Below are 15274 nucleotides of genomic sequence, written 5' to 3'. Positions count from 1 at the left end.
GTTCCTGCTCGAGGACCAGTTGTAAATGTTAATGCTTCCTACCAATAAATGCTAACCTGATCAAATGGAGCCCAGACGCTGGTCCTGAACGTTGTGTCACTTCTCTGACTCTACAAAAATATCACCCTCACCAGACTTTGCCTCTATTCTTGGGAGACATTGCTTAATAATCGGGGCCCTTCCAACTGGCAGGTTTCTCTGATGTTCCTCTGAACTTCCTTTGTGTGGGCTGACCTGGCCTGGAGTGCAGCCCCTGAGGGAGTCTTGGCGCCTCCCTCATCTTGGTGCTAGCATTTCAATGCACTCTGTGCTCTGGGCCCAGTTGTCAGCACCGCAGCAACGTCTGGGGGAGCCGGCAGGCCCCAGGAACCAACCACCCTTTTACTAAGGCTTTGACATAACCCACCCCACGCCTGCCTCAACCCATGGAGCCCCAGCCGCCAACCCCGGTCTCCAAACAAGAGAAAGGCCAACTCTGCGCTCTGGAGCTACTCTCCCAGCTCAGCGGGGCTAGCTGGCTCCGGGAGGTCCAAGCTGGTTAAGCTGTGAGCTTTCGCCCCTCCCCACAGGAGCCCCAAAGTGACCTTAGCGGATCAAAATGGTCAAGGAACAACTCCCGGCCACCCTCATTCCGCCGCCCCCTTCCCTCCACCCAGCTTCTGTGTATGTTTAGCCCCCAGATTGGCCCTCTAAGGTCCGCATTCAGAGGCTAAAATGAAGGTCATTGTAAGCGAGGGTTCAGGCGGAGCATAGTCTTTGCAGGCCCTAGAGGAGGCGGCGGCGCCGGGCGGCCTGGGCTGAGCGGAAGGCGGGGGCGGTGGCAGAGATCTTGGGGATCCTGATGAAAGAGGGGACTCGAAGAGAAAGCAGAGGGGGGCTGGGACAGAAAGCCAAGGCCCAGATCTGGCGGAGGTGCTGTGTACCCCCCACCCCTGCAGCCAGCCCGATACCTAGAGCTCTTTGAAAACAGGAAGAGCCAAGGTGTCATAAAGCCATCGAGCCGGCGAGACGTCTGGAGGTAATGAGTTTACGACAGGCCAGGCGCTTCGCTTTGAAACCATCTCATTTTGATGTTTGTGAGAGGAAAGGAAAAATGCAGACAAAACTGGGTCTTAAAATCTGGACAATAAAATATAAACAAGACTGTGTTGAACCGAGAAGGCAGGGGCTAGGGAGCCCCCGAGTGAGGTGTGAGCACATAGGAAATAAAAATGAGAGATAGGAAGAAGAAGGTGATGTGTTTCTGGTTTTTAAAATGGGCTGAGCATTAGAAGTAGCTTAAGGCGACTGGCTCTTTATAATATTTTGACTGTGGCCACACTCTAGCTGGTTCTTAAAAAAAAAACAAAAACAAACAAACAAACAAAAAAAAAAACCCAAAACCAAACAAAGCAAAACACTACAACACCCTGTTACTTGAGAGTAGGAAGGTTAGTGAGCTTGGGTCATTTACTCAGAAAAGAGTCTCCAGAAATATAGTCTGTGGGAAAAGATGAAGTTACATGCCTCTTTACAAAAACGGATATGGCCCTTCATTCCAAACTTCACAGCAAAAATATTGAAATATATTCACTTATCAAAAATACAACCATTACACCTGAACTTGCAGAACGCATTTTTTAAAATGAGACAGAAAAAAAGATTAACCTATCAGGAAACACCTTAGCTGATTTAATAGTTTGGGCTTTAAAAAAAAAATCAAGTGGAATGTTTAGTCAATTTGGCTCTGTCGGTAACTTTTGTTATAAAAGTTTAAAATCCCATTACTGTCCATAGAATTTCAAAGGAACACAAGCCCAAAAGGGACTTTCCAGACAGCCATTCAGAAATCCAGCAAAAAAACTTTCAATTTGGCCTTACTCCTCCCAAATTGCCCAACTAAATGGGCCCAGATCATCAAATTTAGAAAGTCAAAATAGAAATGTTTATTATCTCATGCTAAAAGCAACAGCTTTAAAAGAAAAAATACAATTCCTGACTTCCATACTTCCTTAGTTGTTGAAGTGCTTAGTTCCTTTGAGGGAAAATAAAGCTTCTCGAAAATTGATATTTTAAAAGTTGAGTTTTGTTAAATCTAGCCTGTCCTATAATTGTGCTAAAAGGCACAGCTGGGCTATTACAGAATGTGGACCTAAAGTATCCAACAAAAGTGCTGGAAGCTTTTGGCAAAGACACTACTACAAGCTCTTGGGAGCACAAATAAAATTATTCTCAGCTTTGAAGAGGCCCTGTCGACTTGTTGACAATCAAATAGAGAAGCATTATTGTGTCAGTGGTCCAAACCCCAGTCAAACTAATGAACAAGACTAGAATTGGTTTGAGAGAAATAAAAACGAAGTTGAACTCGGTCCGCGCGATTGGCATTTGGCCACTAGAGAGCGCTGTTGCTCCATTTTCTGATCTCATAAAGCTGTAGTTGCGGTGGAGAAAGGTTTTGATTAAAAATAATTACAATCTTATTTTTAATTCCAAATTAAGATAAATTTAACCAAAAACAAATAATGTGCACTGCTAACTTGTCCATCAGTTTTTTCCAGGCATAAAATTTGGCTCAGCCAGGATTTCGGAAAATTTGGACTTTGGTACAGCGAAACTCCAAAACGCTATGCTAAATTAATTCATTCTATCAAAAACGAAAACGTGTAACAGCATAGATCTTTATTTACGAAGCTAATTTTGCTCTTTTTCTATTCAGATTATAAACAAAATGATTATATATGAAAATTTTTAAAAATGTGTTTTGTCCAAAGAGAAAATTGTATTTTAATATTTTCTAAATTAGGCCTGAATGTGTAGAAATGCATTTAGTAGTGTTGTTTTCCCAGCCCCACCCCATGAATCACACAGTTCTAAAAAGTGTCTTATGACATAGAGATTTGGGTTATCTCTTCTATTTGTTCCCAACTCCATTCCCAAACCCATTCATTTATCAGGGTTCAAACACCAGCGGGCACATAGCATGCAAGGGTGTGCGTACACACACACACACACACACACTCCGAATAGTGAAATAAAAAGGCACCATTACAGAGTTACCATTACAGTTTTTATTGAAAATAATCTTTTAATTGGATATTTGCAAAATAGAAGTATAAACCCTTAACTGTTAGAATCAGTTCCTTCCCCTCTGAATTCAAAGAAAGCTATCTGGTGATGCTTGGCAATAACAAAAGGAAAACAACAAAAAAAAATTTATATATAATCTTACCCCCCTGTCACCCCTAAAACAAGTCTTCAGCCTTCTCTACTAAAATTTCAATAAAGCAGGGCTTTATTTCCAGATCCATTAACAATCTGTGTAACCTCACCATTTCCAGCCATTCCTTGTAGAAATAGTTGGGTCAGACAATATTATTTTTCTGTGCCTTTCCATTTCAACCTTAATTTTTTCCATTTGTAAAAATGATATTCAGTCCGATGGACCGACCCTCAGGATTCCCAATCACACAAGCTGGGCCAACTCACAAGGAATGCCAGGATAATTGAAATCACTGGCCTGCTGCGACTTCGAAGCCATTTGGGTTTTTTAGGCATTACATTTGGTGTGGAAAGCCGGCGTGGTGTGTTGTAGCTTAAACCTTGGTGGGCTGGGCGTGTCTTTGAGGTCTGTTCCCAAGGCCAGTGGGTCTCATGCCCTCTCAACACTGGGTCCCAGAAGGGAAAGAGGCTCAGCATCCAAGGAACTCACGAAAAAGGCTGATTAGAAGAGAAAAAAAATACTCAGCGGAGAACCATTACATTTACTGGAACACTTATTAAATGGCATTTATTAAATGTTTTACATTTATTAAAACGGGAGAAGAGAGAAGAAGCGTGGAGAGAAGGTTCGTGGTGTAATGCCAAGCAACTCGGGAGAGAGCTGCTAAAATCAGGAATATTTTACCGATTCATACTCAACAATCCATACATAACTCTGGCTGCTTCTCCTCCTCTTTAATCACAAACTAGGCTTAACTTTTTTTCTTCCTTTTCTTTCGGGGAAAAATTAGCAACTTTAAGATAAGCCTCGAGCCCACTCTCACACAGCTTATCTCACAGGTTAGGTGAATTAACTAGAATAGTTAGCAGAACACCGGGCCGCCCTCAGCAGCCTAGAACCAGCGCGATCCGAATGCCAGTCTTGAGGCTCCAAGGGGGACTCGCGAGTGTCGGTTCCCGGTGCGCCAGCCGGGGGACAGTCTTTTCAGGTTTGCTCGCGCAGGCATGGGGGCCAAGACCTGGGAGTCTCAAGTCCTGACCTAGGAAATGCCACCTACCCCAGCGTGAGTCCTCTTTCTCGGCTAGAAACATTTCTGTCCGCTCCTCTATTTACTCCCTCAGCAGTGCTAATGCCCCTCTTCCCACATTCTACAGTCTCCCTGGTTCCTAATACTGACGTCTATCAAGGGTGAAATGATGGAAACTATATTCATGGGCATGATTTTCATTAAATATCAATTAACCTAGAAGCCTCAGCCAGGTATGCAGTGCGTCAATTGTAAATGTACCTCTCGTTTCCACAAGGCCCTTTCTGTTGGAAAGGACTTTGATTCGTTTGATAACGCCAAGAGTTGGTTGGGACCATACTTATGACCTTTAATCAAACTATTTAGACCCAACCAAATGCACGGTCCGGTCTGTCAACTTTGCTGGTCCAAGTTCCCCGTGTTCAGAAATGCAAAACTCATGGCCAGTCTTCATAGGGCTGTTCCAAGGGCTCTAGGAGGGAGTCATTTGCTCTGCAGCCTCCTGGGAGTGTCCTCCCTGCCTCCCCAAGTCTAAGGTTCTGCCGCGCCCCCTCTCAGCGGGCCAAGGCAGGCGTCCTCTCGGCCCCGGGGCACTGCGAGCCCTTGGCAGTGCGGCTTTATGGGCCCCCTTTAAGGCTGGCGGAGGCATCTCGGGGATGGAGTGAGGCGTCCCGTCGGACATTCGGTTCGCCTCGCCTTCGCGTGGATCCCTCCGCGCGCTTATCTCGCCACCATCTCGCTACCTCTCCTCGCAGTGGTGGGGTACGAAAATGCCTCGCCGGCGCGCACCCGGGCGGCGGCGGCGGCGGCGAGACCGGCGGGAGGGGGGACGGAGGGGGGCGAGGGGAGAGGTAGCAACGGGCAAAGGTTTCTTTCTTTTTTTTTCCCCCCCACTTTTCCCTCCAGAGCAGGACTTGTAAACTGAAGCAAAAAAAGAGTATTCCCGCAGGCCGGGCGCACTTTTTTCTTGTCCCAGTGCGCTAGGGCCGCCTGGTGCCTGAGAGGAAACAGTGGAGGCAGCGGGGCAGGTCATCCAGGGCGTCGGCGATTATATTGCAGCCGAGCCGGTGCGCGCCAGGAGAGGCTGGGAAGGCGGCGGCGCGCGGGGGCTGGGCCAGGCCCCGCGACCCGCGAGGGAGGCGGCGCAAGGCCGAGGCGGCGGCGCCCCAGCCGGGCATGAATGCCCAGTAGCCGAGCACCCGGGCTGTTGGGCCTCTGAGGCGACGCGCACAGGGCGGGCGGGCGGCAGTAGCGACGCAGTCCGGCGGCCACAGCGGCGCGAGCGGCCGCCCCAGAGGCCCCCGCGGCACTGCGGCCGAGCCCAGGCGCGCTCCCCGACTGCTCCAAGCCGCCCGCTGGTGCCGTCCTACGTCGGTCCTCGGCCGCCGCCGCCCGGATGAGTTCGTACTTCGTGAACCCGCTGTACTCTAAGTACAAGGCGGCAGCGGCGGGCGAGGCCATCAATCCCACTTACTACGACTGTCACTTCGCGCCCGAGGTCGGCGGCCGCCACGCCGCCGCCGCCGCCCTGCAGCTCTATGGCAACAGCGCCGCGGGCTTCCCGCACGCGCCCCCGCAGGCGCACGCGCACCCGCACCAGTCCCCGCCGCCCACGGGGCCTGGGGGCGGCGGTGGGGGCGGCCGGGGTCCGGGCCAGGATTACTTCCACTCGGGCGGGGGCAGCCGGGCCGCTGCCTACCAGGCCGCCCCACCTCCTCCTCCGCATCCTCCGCCTCCGCCGCCGCCTCCCCCCTGCGGCGGGATTGCCTGTCACGGGGAGCCCGCGAAGTTTTACGGATACGATAACTTACAGAGACAGCCGATTTTTACGACCCAGCAAGAGGCCGAGCTGGTACAATATCCTGACTGTAAATCGTCCAGTGGTAATATTGGCGAGGACCCAGACCACTTAAATCAGAGCTCGTCTCCTTCTCAAATGTTTCCCTGGATGAGACCACAAGGTTGGGATGCCTTTTTTTTTTTAAGGGGAGAAATCTGCTTTCATCTCACGTTCTAGCTTTAAAACTCCCCTTTCCTCTCCCTCTCCCGCTCCTTTTCTTTCTTGTTTAGCCGCGGTGGCTCTCATTCATAAAGTAATAAGGTTTTTTTAAAAGTAAAGATGATAGGGACAAAATAGTTGTGAAGACCTTGTCTCTGCTTCTCTTGCCTGCAACACCCTGTATATACAGAGCTGAAGAGCACTCTGTATATTTCACCCGTTAGACCCATTTCAGAAACCTCCAGCAACTTGCAGAGACACCATTGCAGTTTTTTAAACGTTGATTTCCACCTTTTTGTTTTAACCAGCAGCTCCTGGTAGACGAAGAGGAAGACAAACCTACAGTCGCTTCCAAACCCTAGAGCTGGAAAAGGAATTCCTTTTTAACCCTTATCTGACCAGGAAGAGAAGAATTGAGGTTTCCCACGCCCTAGCCCTCACTGAGAGACAGGTAAAAATCTGGTTTCAGAATAGGAGAATGAAATGGAAAAAGGAGAACAACAAGGACAAATTTCCCGTTTCCCGGCAGGAGGTGAAGGACGGGGAAACTAAAAAGGAAGTCCAAGAGCTGGAGGAAGACAGAGCTGAAGGCCCGACAAATTAACTTCTACCTTTAAAATTTTACCACAGACTATTAAAACTAATGGTCAACATATGCTGGTGGACACCACCTATTTTCTTTTTTTGGAAAGGACCTTACCTGTGTTTCAAGCTACCTTCATGTCACTGCTCTTGAGGTTTCTGCGCTTTGAGAGGGATTTGGGTGTTTAAACAAATTTTCTAGTGTTGCATAGAAGCAATACCTGGGCTGTCCTATGAAAGGGTAATTTGATACTGACCTTGTAGCTATATTTTTATAATGGTAGTTTCTAATGTCTGAACTGGTGATTTGCCTCAACAACGTAAACTTCCTAATTATTAGCACTAAATAATTGAATATGAAATGCTTTATTAATCAAACAAGTGCACTTGAACAACTTAAATCTTTTCTTTATGGTGAGTAAATTAAGTATTAATTTAAAAAAAATATGCCTGAATAATTTTTACTTTATATTATTTGATTAAAATGTATTATTTATGTTTTTCTTTATGCTTTTATAATGAATGGTTCAGGTGCCTTTTGTTTACTTCTAAAGTAGTTAAAGGTTTCTCTGAGTATTTTGTTGATGTAATATATCAGGGAAAAGTCTGGGCCAAATATTTGAAAAGCACATGTTAGCTAAAGAGTATAATGTGTAGTCCAGGCTCTGGCAGCTTCCTTGAACTTTGGGAAAATGTTGGGCCAGTGACAAAAGTTTCAGGACGTCACAATTGACATTTAATCATTTTTCTATAGTCCATACAAATTATGGCAATTAAATAATCTAGAGTGAATTAATACTTGAAAAACCATTTATAACATTTTCACTCATTAACCTTTCACTCTGGCAAGTCGCCTTGCTTTCATTTTGAACCTCACTTGTAATCGCCTGAAATTGCTTGGTTTCTACACTAGGGCCACCACTGTGATTCTGTTTGAGTATGTGCTATATTTATTTGTATTTCCTTCGCTCTGTTCGCATGCTCCTTTTAAGCCATTTTGCTATGGGCATCTCAGATGGTATGGTCCTCTGCTGTTCTTCAGGAGAACTATGGCCTCACATATTTGAAACAAACCCTGAGAGCAAATGCAGAAAACTCGAGTGTAAACAACCGCTCCAGAACATAGCTAGCTCCTTAATAAAGAAATGAATCTTTCTAGAGCTAATGTCTTTGAGCGCCGCAAATGTTCCTTTTACTGAATTACATACAATAGCCAGTGCCCTTATAAGGCAGCAACTTGCTCAAGGCTTCTGTCTGATAAGAAAGGGTTGGGGGTAACACACTTCCCATGCTTAAAAAAAAAAAAAAAAAAGAAAGCTGGGATGGGGGATGCTCTTGTAGTCAAGAGAGCTGGCTATATTATCTGTGTTTCATCTTGCTGATAATCCTGCTAAGATGTTATGAAAGCTTTGAACTTCCGAAAAGTACTCAAATTGTAGGCCTGGTAGGGGACAACCCAGAGTCCAGGTTATGCCACAGCTTAATTCCCCTGATTCCCATTGATGCTGGGTTTTGGCATCTGTTATTAACAAGGTATCCATTTCCCATTGGAGCCTGCTCTTGCAGCTGCCATTTTACAGGGGTGGGGGGAATGTAGGAAGGGAGAGGGAAGAAATATAAGAAAAGGATTGTTTTTTTCCCCCAAAATGGAAAGCATCTTTATTAGATAGATGTTGAAAAGCTCTTTTTATTTTAGCCATTTATTTTTAAAGTGGCACATTTGTGTGTTTGTACATGGTGCTGGGAATAGATTAGAGACACATTTTAATTTCCAGAGTGGTTTTTATTGCACAGGTAAGAAAAGATGATCTTTAGTTTGGGGCCAGTCTTGCCTGCCCCCTTAGGTATTGCCAGGCATCTTTCTGCTGTTCCACTAACCAGAGAAATATTGGTATTGGCTAGGTCAGAGATGAAGCACCACCTACCTGGCTTTCCACCCTGGGAAGAGGCTCTTTAATCCAGGAAAGACAGTTTTAAATCATGGGTGGCCGAGGCTAAAACACTTGGATGAGAGGAGACAGCTGCAAATGCACATGCTGGATTTGAGAATGTTTTGCATTGTGTGCTGCTGCCTGAAATATTGGCTATTACAGAGAAGGATGCCTAGGGCTGATGGCATGGCTGGGGAGCAGCCCCAAGCATAAACTATCCAAAGATCTGTGCTTATCTAAACTCTAGTTGGTTTAAGGGAGTCTTCTGTATATTAGCAAAACTTGATCTCCCACTCAAAAATGCTCCCCAAATATCACTTTTAGAACTGTAGATTTGAGCAAGTCTCTTTATTAGGTGAGGGACCTAGTGCATGGGTAGACGTGGAAAGGTGAAGGGAAGGTAAAAATGTCCCTTCCTTGGCATTCTGTGCTGATCTGGAAATGAACCTTCTGACCCTGCTGGTCCCCTACACCATGATCATAGCTCATATACAGAAAATGACTTCATTTCAATAACTGATACATTTGAGAAGTGAGTTTGTACATATACATAGATTATACACATGGAGAAAGTGTTAGTTATGAACGTAGGTATATGTATTTTCTTCTGTAGTTAGGAAACACATAGGTTTGTCTCCAAATAAAGACCCTGAGGAGTTACACATCACACATATTCGACACCTTCTCTTATAATGGCTAGACATCTCCACCCCTCCATCATGGTATCTCATATAGACAGAGGAACAGTGACGAGCACCCAAGTTGCCTTTCTAATTGGCTCAGATCGGTAAACATTCAAGCTTTGTAGCAACAAACAAACATTTTTTGTTGCAAAAATTTGCATAAACCTTCAGAGAACCCTTTGCAAATCCAGGCAGTGCTTTTCTGCCCGTAGCTGCAGCAATCTGCCTAAGTCTGTAAGAAAAAATAGGACCCTCCAATGTTAACAATGAAAAAGCTAAGCTTTCCAAGTGAATTAGGCTTTGTACTTGCAAGAATGAGAAACACAAAAGAGGATGTAGGTCTCAGTCTAGAGAAAAGACAGTTCAGGGATGCCATTTTGTAAGGTTCCACAAAGATCAATGCATTGCTTACTTCTGCACAGAAGGGGAAAAAGCAAATATGGCTGCCATTCAGTGCCAAGAGTCTCTTCCCAGTCCTCGTTCCCCAAGTTGAAAAGGAGGGTCATGAAGCTCTGCTTTATTTGGGTAAAAGGGGAGAAAATAAAAAGACAAATTGATTATCGAGATTATTTCTCAGAAAATTTTTAGAATTCAATACTCTTTCCTCAGTTCATGTGTATAGATCAGTAGAAAGTGTTCTAGACTTGAGAGGGCCCAACAACTTGCTCCAACTCCTTGTGTAATAAAACATTTTTTAGTCTTCAATGCAAAAGGTGTTGCCATTTCACATTCAATCTTTTGTCTTCTACTTCCAAGGTATTTTCTGAGTCCTTGGGCATCTGGGGGTGGGAAGGGGAAGAGAGAATATTTGAATGAACTCTTGTCTGCTTCTGTGGTTCCCTTTAGCAAAATTAGGACCCACTGGCTTTTCTAGAAAGAATATGACTTTTGCTGACAAATGGCAACAGAAGTGCTTTAATAAAAAACATCCAAGGTCATCTGAATTTCCTCATAGGTTACAAATTGTCTATTCCAGAGGATGGTGTGCCATTTCCTGCTGAAGTGTACATTCACTGAGGTACTTAGTGTGAAGATGGTACTAGTAGAGAACTTAAACACACATAACCAATACAAAATACAAATATTGTTAGTAGTCCATAAAGGCTATCTTTAAGGAAAAGATTGGCAATATGCTGGCGGGGTGGTGGGGGAGATAACCTTTTTCAGGCACGTACTGAAACCTGGATGACCATGCCCATGAGGGGAATACTGGAGGCCAGCTGAGGACATTTACTTTCAGGCAGAGTTCTATGAAAAGTGCAAAGATGTGACACCTGCCTTTGAGGAAAAACAATTGTTATTTTTGACTGGTTTTGGGGAGTCACTCCTTTTCTGAACAGGAAAAGGAGAAAGGAGCCCTCCTCTTCACAACTGCATTGAATAGACTTTTCAATGGGCAAATATTTGGGGTTCAAGGAGAAAAAGAGGAGCTAGGATTGAATTTCACAGAAATGAGAATTGCTCTCAGAGGGGATCTAAAGCAAGGAATTTCAGAGGGGATCCCAAATGATTACTTGTAACCCAAGACTGTCTAGGAGGATGTTTATACAGAGACACTGACCAAACAGTGGATGCCCAAACTTGTTTTAGAGAGGTTGACAAGTACTTAAAACCATTTCAGCTATTGGACTGGTTGGTAATTCTTCTACCAAAGAAATCCCCAGCAAATGGAAGATCTGAATTTATATTGGAGAGGAGTGGGAGGGGAGATTGTGCTTTCTTGGTCTGCAGAGCCCAGATTTTCTGGGCAAGATCACTGGGGTTTGCTTGCCTTAGGTAAGAGGGTAAAAATGAAAGTGCTTGGCTACCCCTCTGGACAAGCCTTTTATGAAGGGAAGGGAGGAGAAGCCAAGTTATCAAGGTAGTGGAAGACATTGGGGGTTTGCTGGAGCAATGACCTCCTTAGCACCTGAGCCAACCATTTCCAACAGGGGCAGCCAAAGGCACAGAGGTTTTAAGCCAAATTAAATACACACACACGTTCCTAGAAAAAGAAGAGAGGAGAGGCGGAGAGCGAGGGAGAAAAGAGAGAGAGGGTGGAGAGGAAAGAGAGAAAGACCAACAGACCTGGGAGACAAGAGGAAAAAAGGACTGGAGGAGTGGGACTGAGAGAGAGAGAAAGGAGGGAGAGGACAGCAAAAAGCGAGAAAAAGAAAGACGGGGAAGAGGAAAAAACATGGCGCTTGCGAGCTGTATGTGCAAAATCCGCAAGGAATTGCAGTAAATTCCTTTTTGTTTGAAGAAAATTTACAACTTGGTAATAGACCTTTTTATGACCTATTTGCGGTCGTCATTGGCTGCGGCTGGTCATGTGCAGGCGCCGCTCGCCTTCACGGCCTTTTTCCTGATTTCCCAGGCGAATTTCCCCCCGCATTCTGCTTTCCCAGAGCCTCACCCCCTCTTTTTCTAACCTTTGTCTCTGCAGAGGTGGGCTCCAGTCGGCGGCTGCGGGGTTGCGGGGTCCGTTGCGGCCTCGGCTCCTGCCCGGCGCCTGGCCTGACCCTACGGCCGCTAGCTCCGGACGCACCGCTGCCGCCTCCGGAGCTGGTGGGGAGCCCGGAAGGAGCCCCAGGCGCCGAGCCCCCCGCCGGCGCTGACACCGCCTGCCGGCAGCAGCAGGCCTGCTCCGGGTGACTAGCCGCGCGGTTCCGACGCGGTTTCTTCTCCAACATGAGCCAGTTCCTGCTGCCCAGAGTGCGCGCAGCCACGCTGTGCTTAGTGGATTACAGCAGCCGCCCAGGCCGACCGCCGGCTCCCGCTGGACAGCCTCCGGGTAAGAGTCACCCCTTCCCCGCGCCCCGAGAGCTGCCAGCGAAGAGCTCGAAGTGCCAACCGCCTAGCGCGGTTCGAGGAGCCCAACCCAGCCCCCTATACATCCCTGGAACCTAGGGGTCACTGTATGCACCCGTGCCCTCTAATCCATCCCCAGGATGTCCCTTGGGGCCCGGGTGGGGACCTGCTGGGCTCAGAAGTCGAAGGGGGAAAGTCTGGTTTCCTCCAGAGATGGGCAGCAGTAGATAGGATCCCACTGACTAAATCAAGAGCCCCTCAATCCCGACCTTGGAGGAAGGGTGTGAAGATGGTTCCTGAATATTTTAGCTTTGTTGGAATTGTGGGGGGTCAATAAAGGCACCCTGTAGAATAAGACGTTGGTTTTGCGGTTTGTCTATGTTCCGAGGTACCTGAGAGGCTGACAGGTGTTTTTTGAGGGTTAGAGCTTTGGATGGGGGTGGGGTGGATTCTGTGTACTCAGAGTGTGCTTGTTTTTTTTAATCGAGGCTTTGGTAATGGTGCTGGCTAATTTCTAGGGTTTAAGGTTTATTGGGCCTTGGGTATGGGATAAAATTTTAAATATTTCTTTAGTGCTCAGGGGATTTTTTAAAAAAATAATAACTCAAAATAGGTTTCTTCCAAATCTGATAGTCTGTCAGATGAATTTGGATTATTTTATGCTACAAAATGGATGCATGGTTTGGGAAGTAATAGTGTCAAAAAAACTGGAGCACATCTTAGGATAAACCCAACAGACATTTCAGAAATGCAAAGCACTGTAAATTCAAACACCGGGTGTTTTTGTCTTTTGCCAGAGTAGGAAAAGAGTAGGTCTTTTGGCTTTGTAAATGTATTGGGGGTTTTGCCTACCAATCAACATTACATAGTAACATTTTCCTCTCTGCTTCAAAACTACTGAACCACACATTTGTTAGGGGGGAAAAACGTAGAAAAATTTTATACTGCTTTTCCCTCACAGATTTTGAATGGCACTTGAGGATGCAGTTTGCAAATCCTATTGCCTAATTCCTTCATGAAGACGTTGTGAAATATGAAAACCTTTAGACAATCTGCCGCATTGCGCATGGGGTCTAACTGCGCATGTCAGGGTATCATCCCCAAAGCACCTAATAGCAAATCCTTATTGTTCCCCCAAATATTTCAGTGTAACAGTGTTGGCTGGAAGAGCATTTCTGAACAATATATGCCATATTTATAGAAAGATATTTTTAGGTATTAGCTATGGGATTATGTTCATTTCAAAATGGCGGGCCACAATTTGTGGTCAGTGACATCTGCAGGATTGTCCTAAGTCACTAACTCTGATCACTAACAACAAATCATAAATTCTTAAGTGATTTTTTTATTTGGAGTTTCTGTATTTTGTAATTATTTCTTTACCAGTTTGATGATGTTGAGATCATTCTTTGATATCTGTAGAAAGTGTTCTCTATTGAAAAGTAGACTTGAGCAGGGTTCATTCATAGGCCTGGCCAGGAACTGGAGGTCAGCTGGAGCAAGGGTGGGGGTAGGAGTGGAATTGTGGCTCTAATGAACAAGCTGTGGGTTCAGAGCTTCAAACACTTTTCCCCAGGTTCATGGCCCAGTGAGTTCAAGCTGCTAAAAACCAAGGTAGTCTGCAGGTTCGATTATGCAGCAGAGGGTGATGTCATGGGCAGATATAGAGGATTGAGGGGCTCTTTGTAAGCCCCATAATAGCACTGAGCTCATTTGAAAGATATGGTTGATTGTATCTAGAAGAATAATGCAAATTATATTTCAACTCAGGCCATTTAGTCCACAAGGAAACTAGTTGGGGTTGTTGCCACTGGCGAAATTGCCCTGTTGTCTCTGTTAAACCGACAACAACTGAAATGAAACGAAATTTAAAAACCCTTGTACCCTAAGAGCTCAGAGTCCAGGAAGTGTAACTCCTAGCGTCCTTGACCAGACCTTTGTCCATTTATAGATTAGGAAGCCAGTAAGCTTGTCGGGGCCTCAGTGTGTCTCTGGGTCAGGCTGTGGTCCGGCTTGTGATCTCTGGGAGGACCAGGAAGAAGAGCCAAGCTCATTCTTAAAAATGTGGCCAAGAATTAGAACTGAAAACCAACTGTGTTTTCCCATCAGATATTTTTCCAAACAAATATATTTCACCAGAGTTCTGTTCTCTGAATCGTGAGGCAGGAGAAATCGGAACAAAGACAGTATTTCACCCTGGGCTGGCAGGCAGCTGTTAGAGGTATTTACGGCCTCGCCGCAGTGCGGCGACCAGGCAGGGATTGTGGGGGGCACCGGAAGCTGGGGAGAAGCTACCAAGAACTCAGATTCCGATTTAAATCCAATTTAGGGCCATGTTTTGGGAAATTATGTAAACAGATATCGTCTTTTTAGGGATTGGTCCCTTAGACTTGATACTTTTGCAGAAAGAGGGAAAAGTTGTGTTCTCTGAACATAAGGTGGTTTTCCCCGTCTTGATGGACGACTAAGGGGAAGAAGTGCCCTAGATACGAAATTTCAGATCCGAATGACAACACAGAGTTATCATTGACAACAATACGATTTTGTTGGTTTGGTGGTACAGGGCTTGCAAATCGGAATGGTTGAGGCTTTTTAGTACAGGTTTTCCTGAAAAAGAAAAGTACATTTCCTGCCTTTTCCAGATGGGGCTTCGAAGCCCCTTTGCAGCCAGGCGCAGGAGTAGAGGGTGGTGCAGAATACCGCACTCCGCAGGGCACGCAGCAGGCACAGCTCAGTGCCCCGCAACGTCGACCACGCGTGCTAGTCTGGCGCATGTGCAGTGAAATAGCCCAGCCCAGGGATTCAACCAGTGCGGCATGGGTGGGGGGAGGGGGCCAGTGGACTCCTGGCAGGAAGATACAACCGGATCTCTCCATTACCCCTTCCCTCAGGATTCGCTACTCTCCATTCCTTTATTCCAGCCTTCCGTCTAAATATAGCCAAAGAGTTTTGCCTCGCTACATTATTTTCAATCGTGATTTACCACCCCCCCACCCCGATTTAAATCTGTATTTTTAGAAACAGGCTGCAAATACCAGTTAGTAGCCCATGGAGACGATCTTT

The 15274-nt window shown here is 46.0% G+C and overlaps 1 protein-coding gene across 2 annotated transcripts; it reads left to right on the top strand.

Annotated features, from left to right (window-relative positions):
• Positions 1-5032: 5032 nt before the first annotated feature.
• Positions 5033-7686, top strand: Hoxd8 (homeobox D8). Of its 2 annotated transcripts, none has more exons than XM_027946089.2 (2): positions 5033-6187; positions 6537-7686. In XM_027946089.2, the coding sequence occupies exons 1-2, from the start codon at positions 5623-5625 to the stop codon at positions 6827-6829; spliced, it is 858 nt and encodes a 285-aa protein (XP_027801890.2). In that variant the 5' UTR covers positions 5033-5622; the 3' UTR covers positions 6830-7686. The 2 variants fall into 2 exon arrangements, with proteins under 2 accessions (XP_027801890.2, XP_027801891.2); XM_027946090.2 differs by having other exon boundaries at positions 6534-7686.
• Positions 7687-15274: the final 7588 nt, after the last annotated feature.

Source organism: Marmota flaviventris, chromosome 11, assembly GCF_047511675.1.
Source record: "Marmota flaviventris isolate mMarFla1 chromosome 11, mMarFla1.hap1, whole genome shotgun sequence".
NCBI lineage: Eukaryota > Metazoa > Chordata > Mammalia > Rodentia > Sciuridae > Marmota > Marmota flaviventris.
Note: the sequence above shows the minus strand (reverse complement) of the source record. Positions and strands in the feature narration are given on the sequence as shown.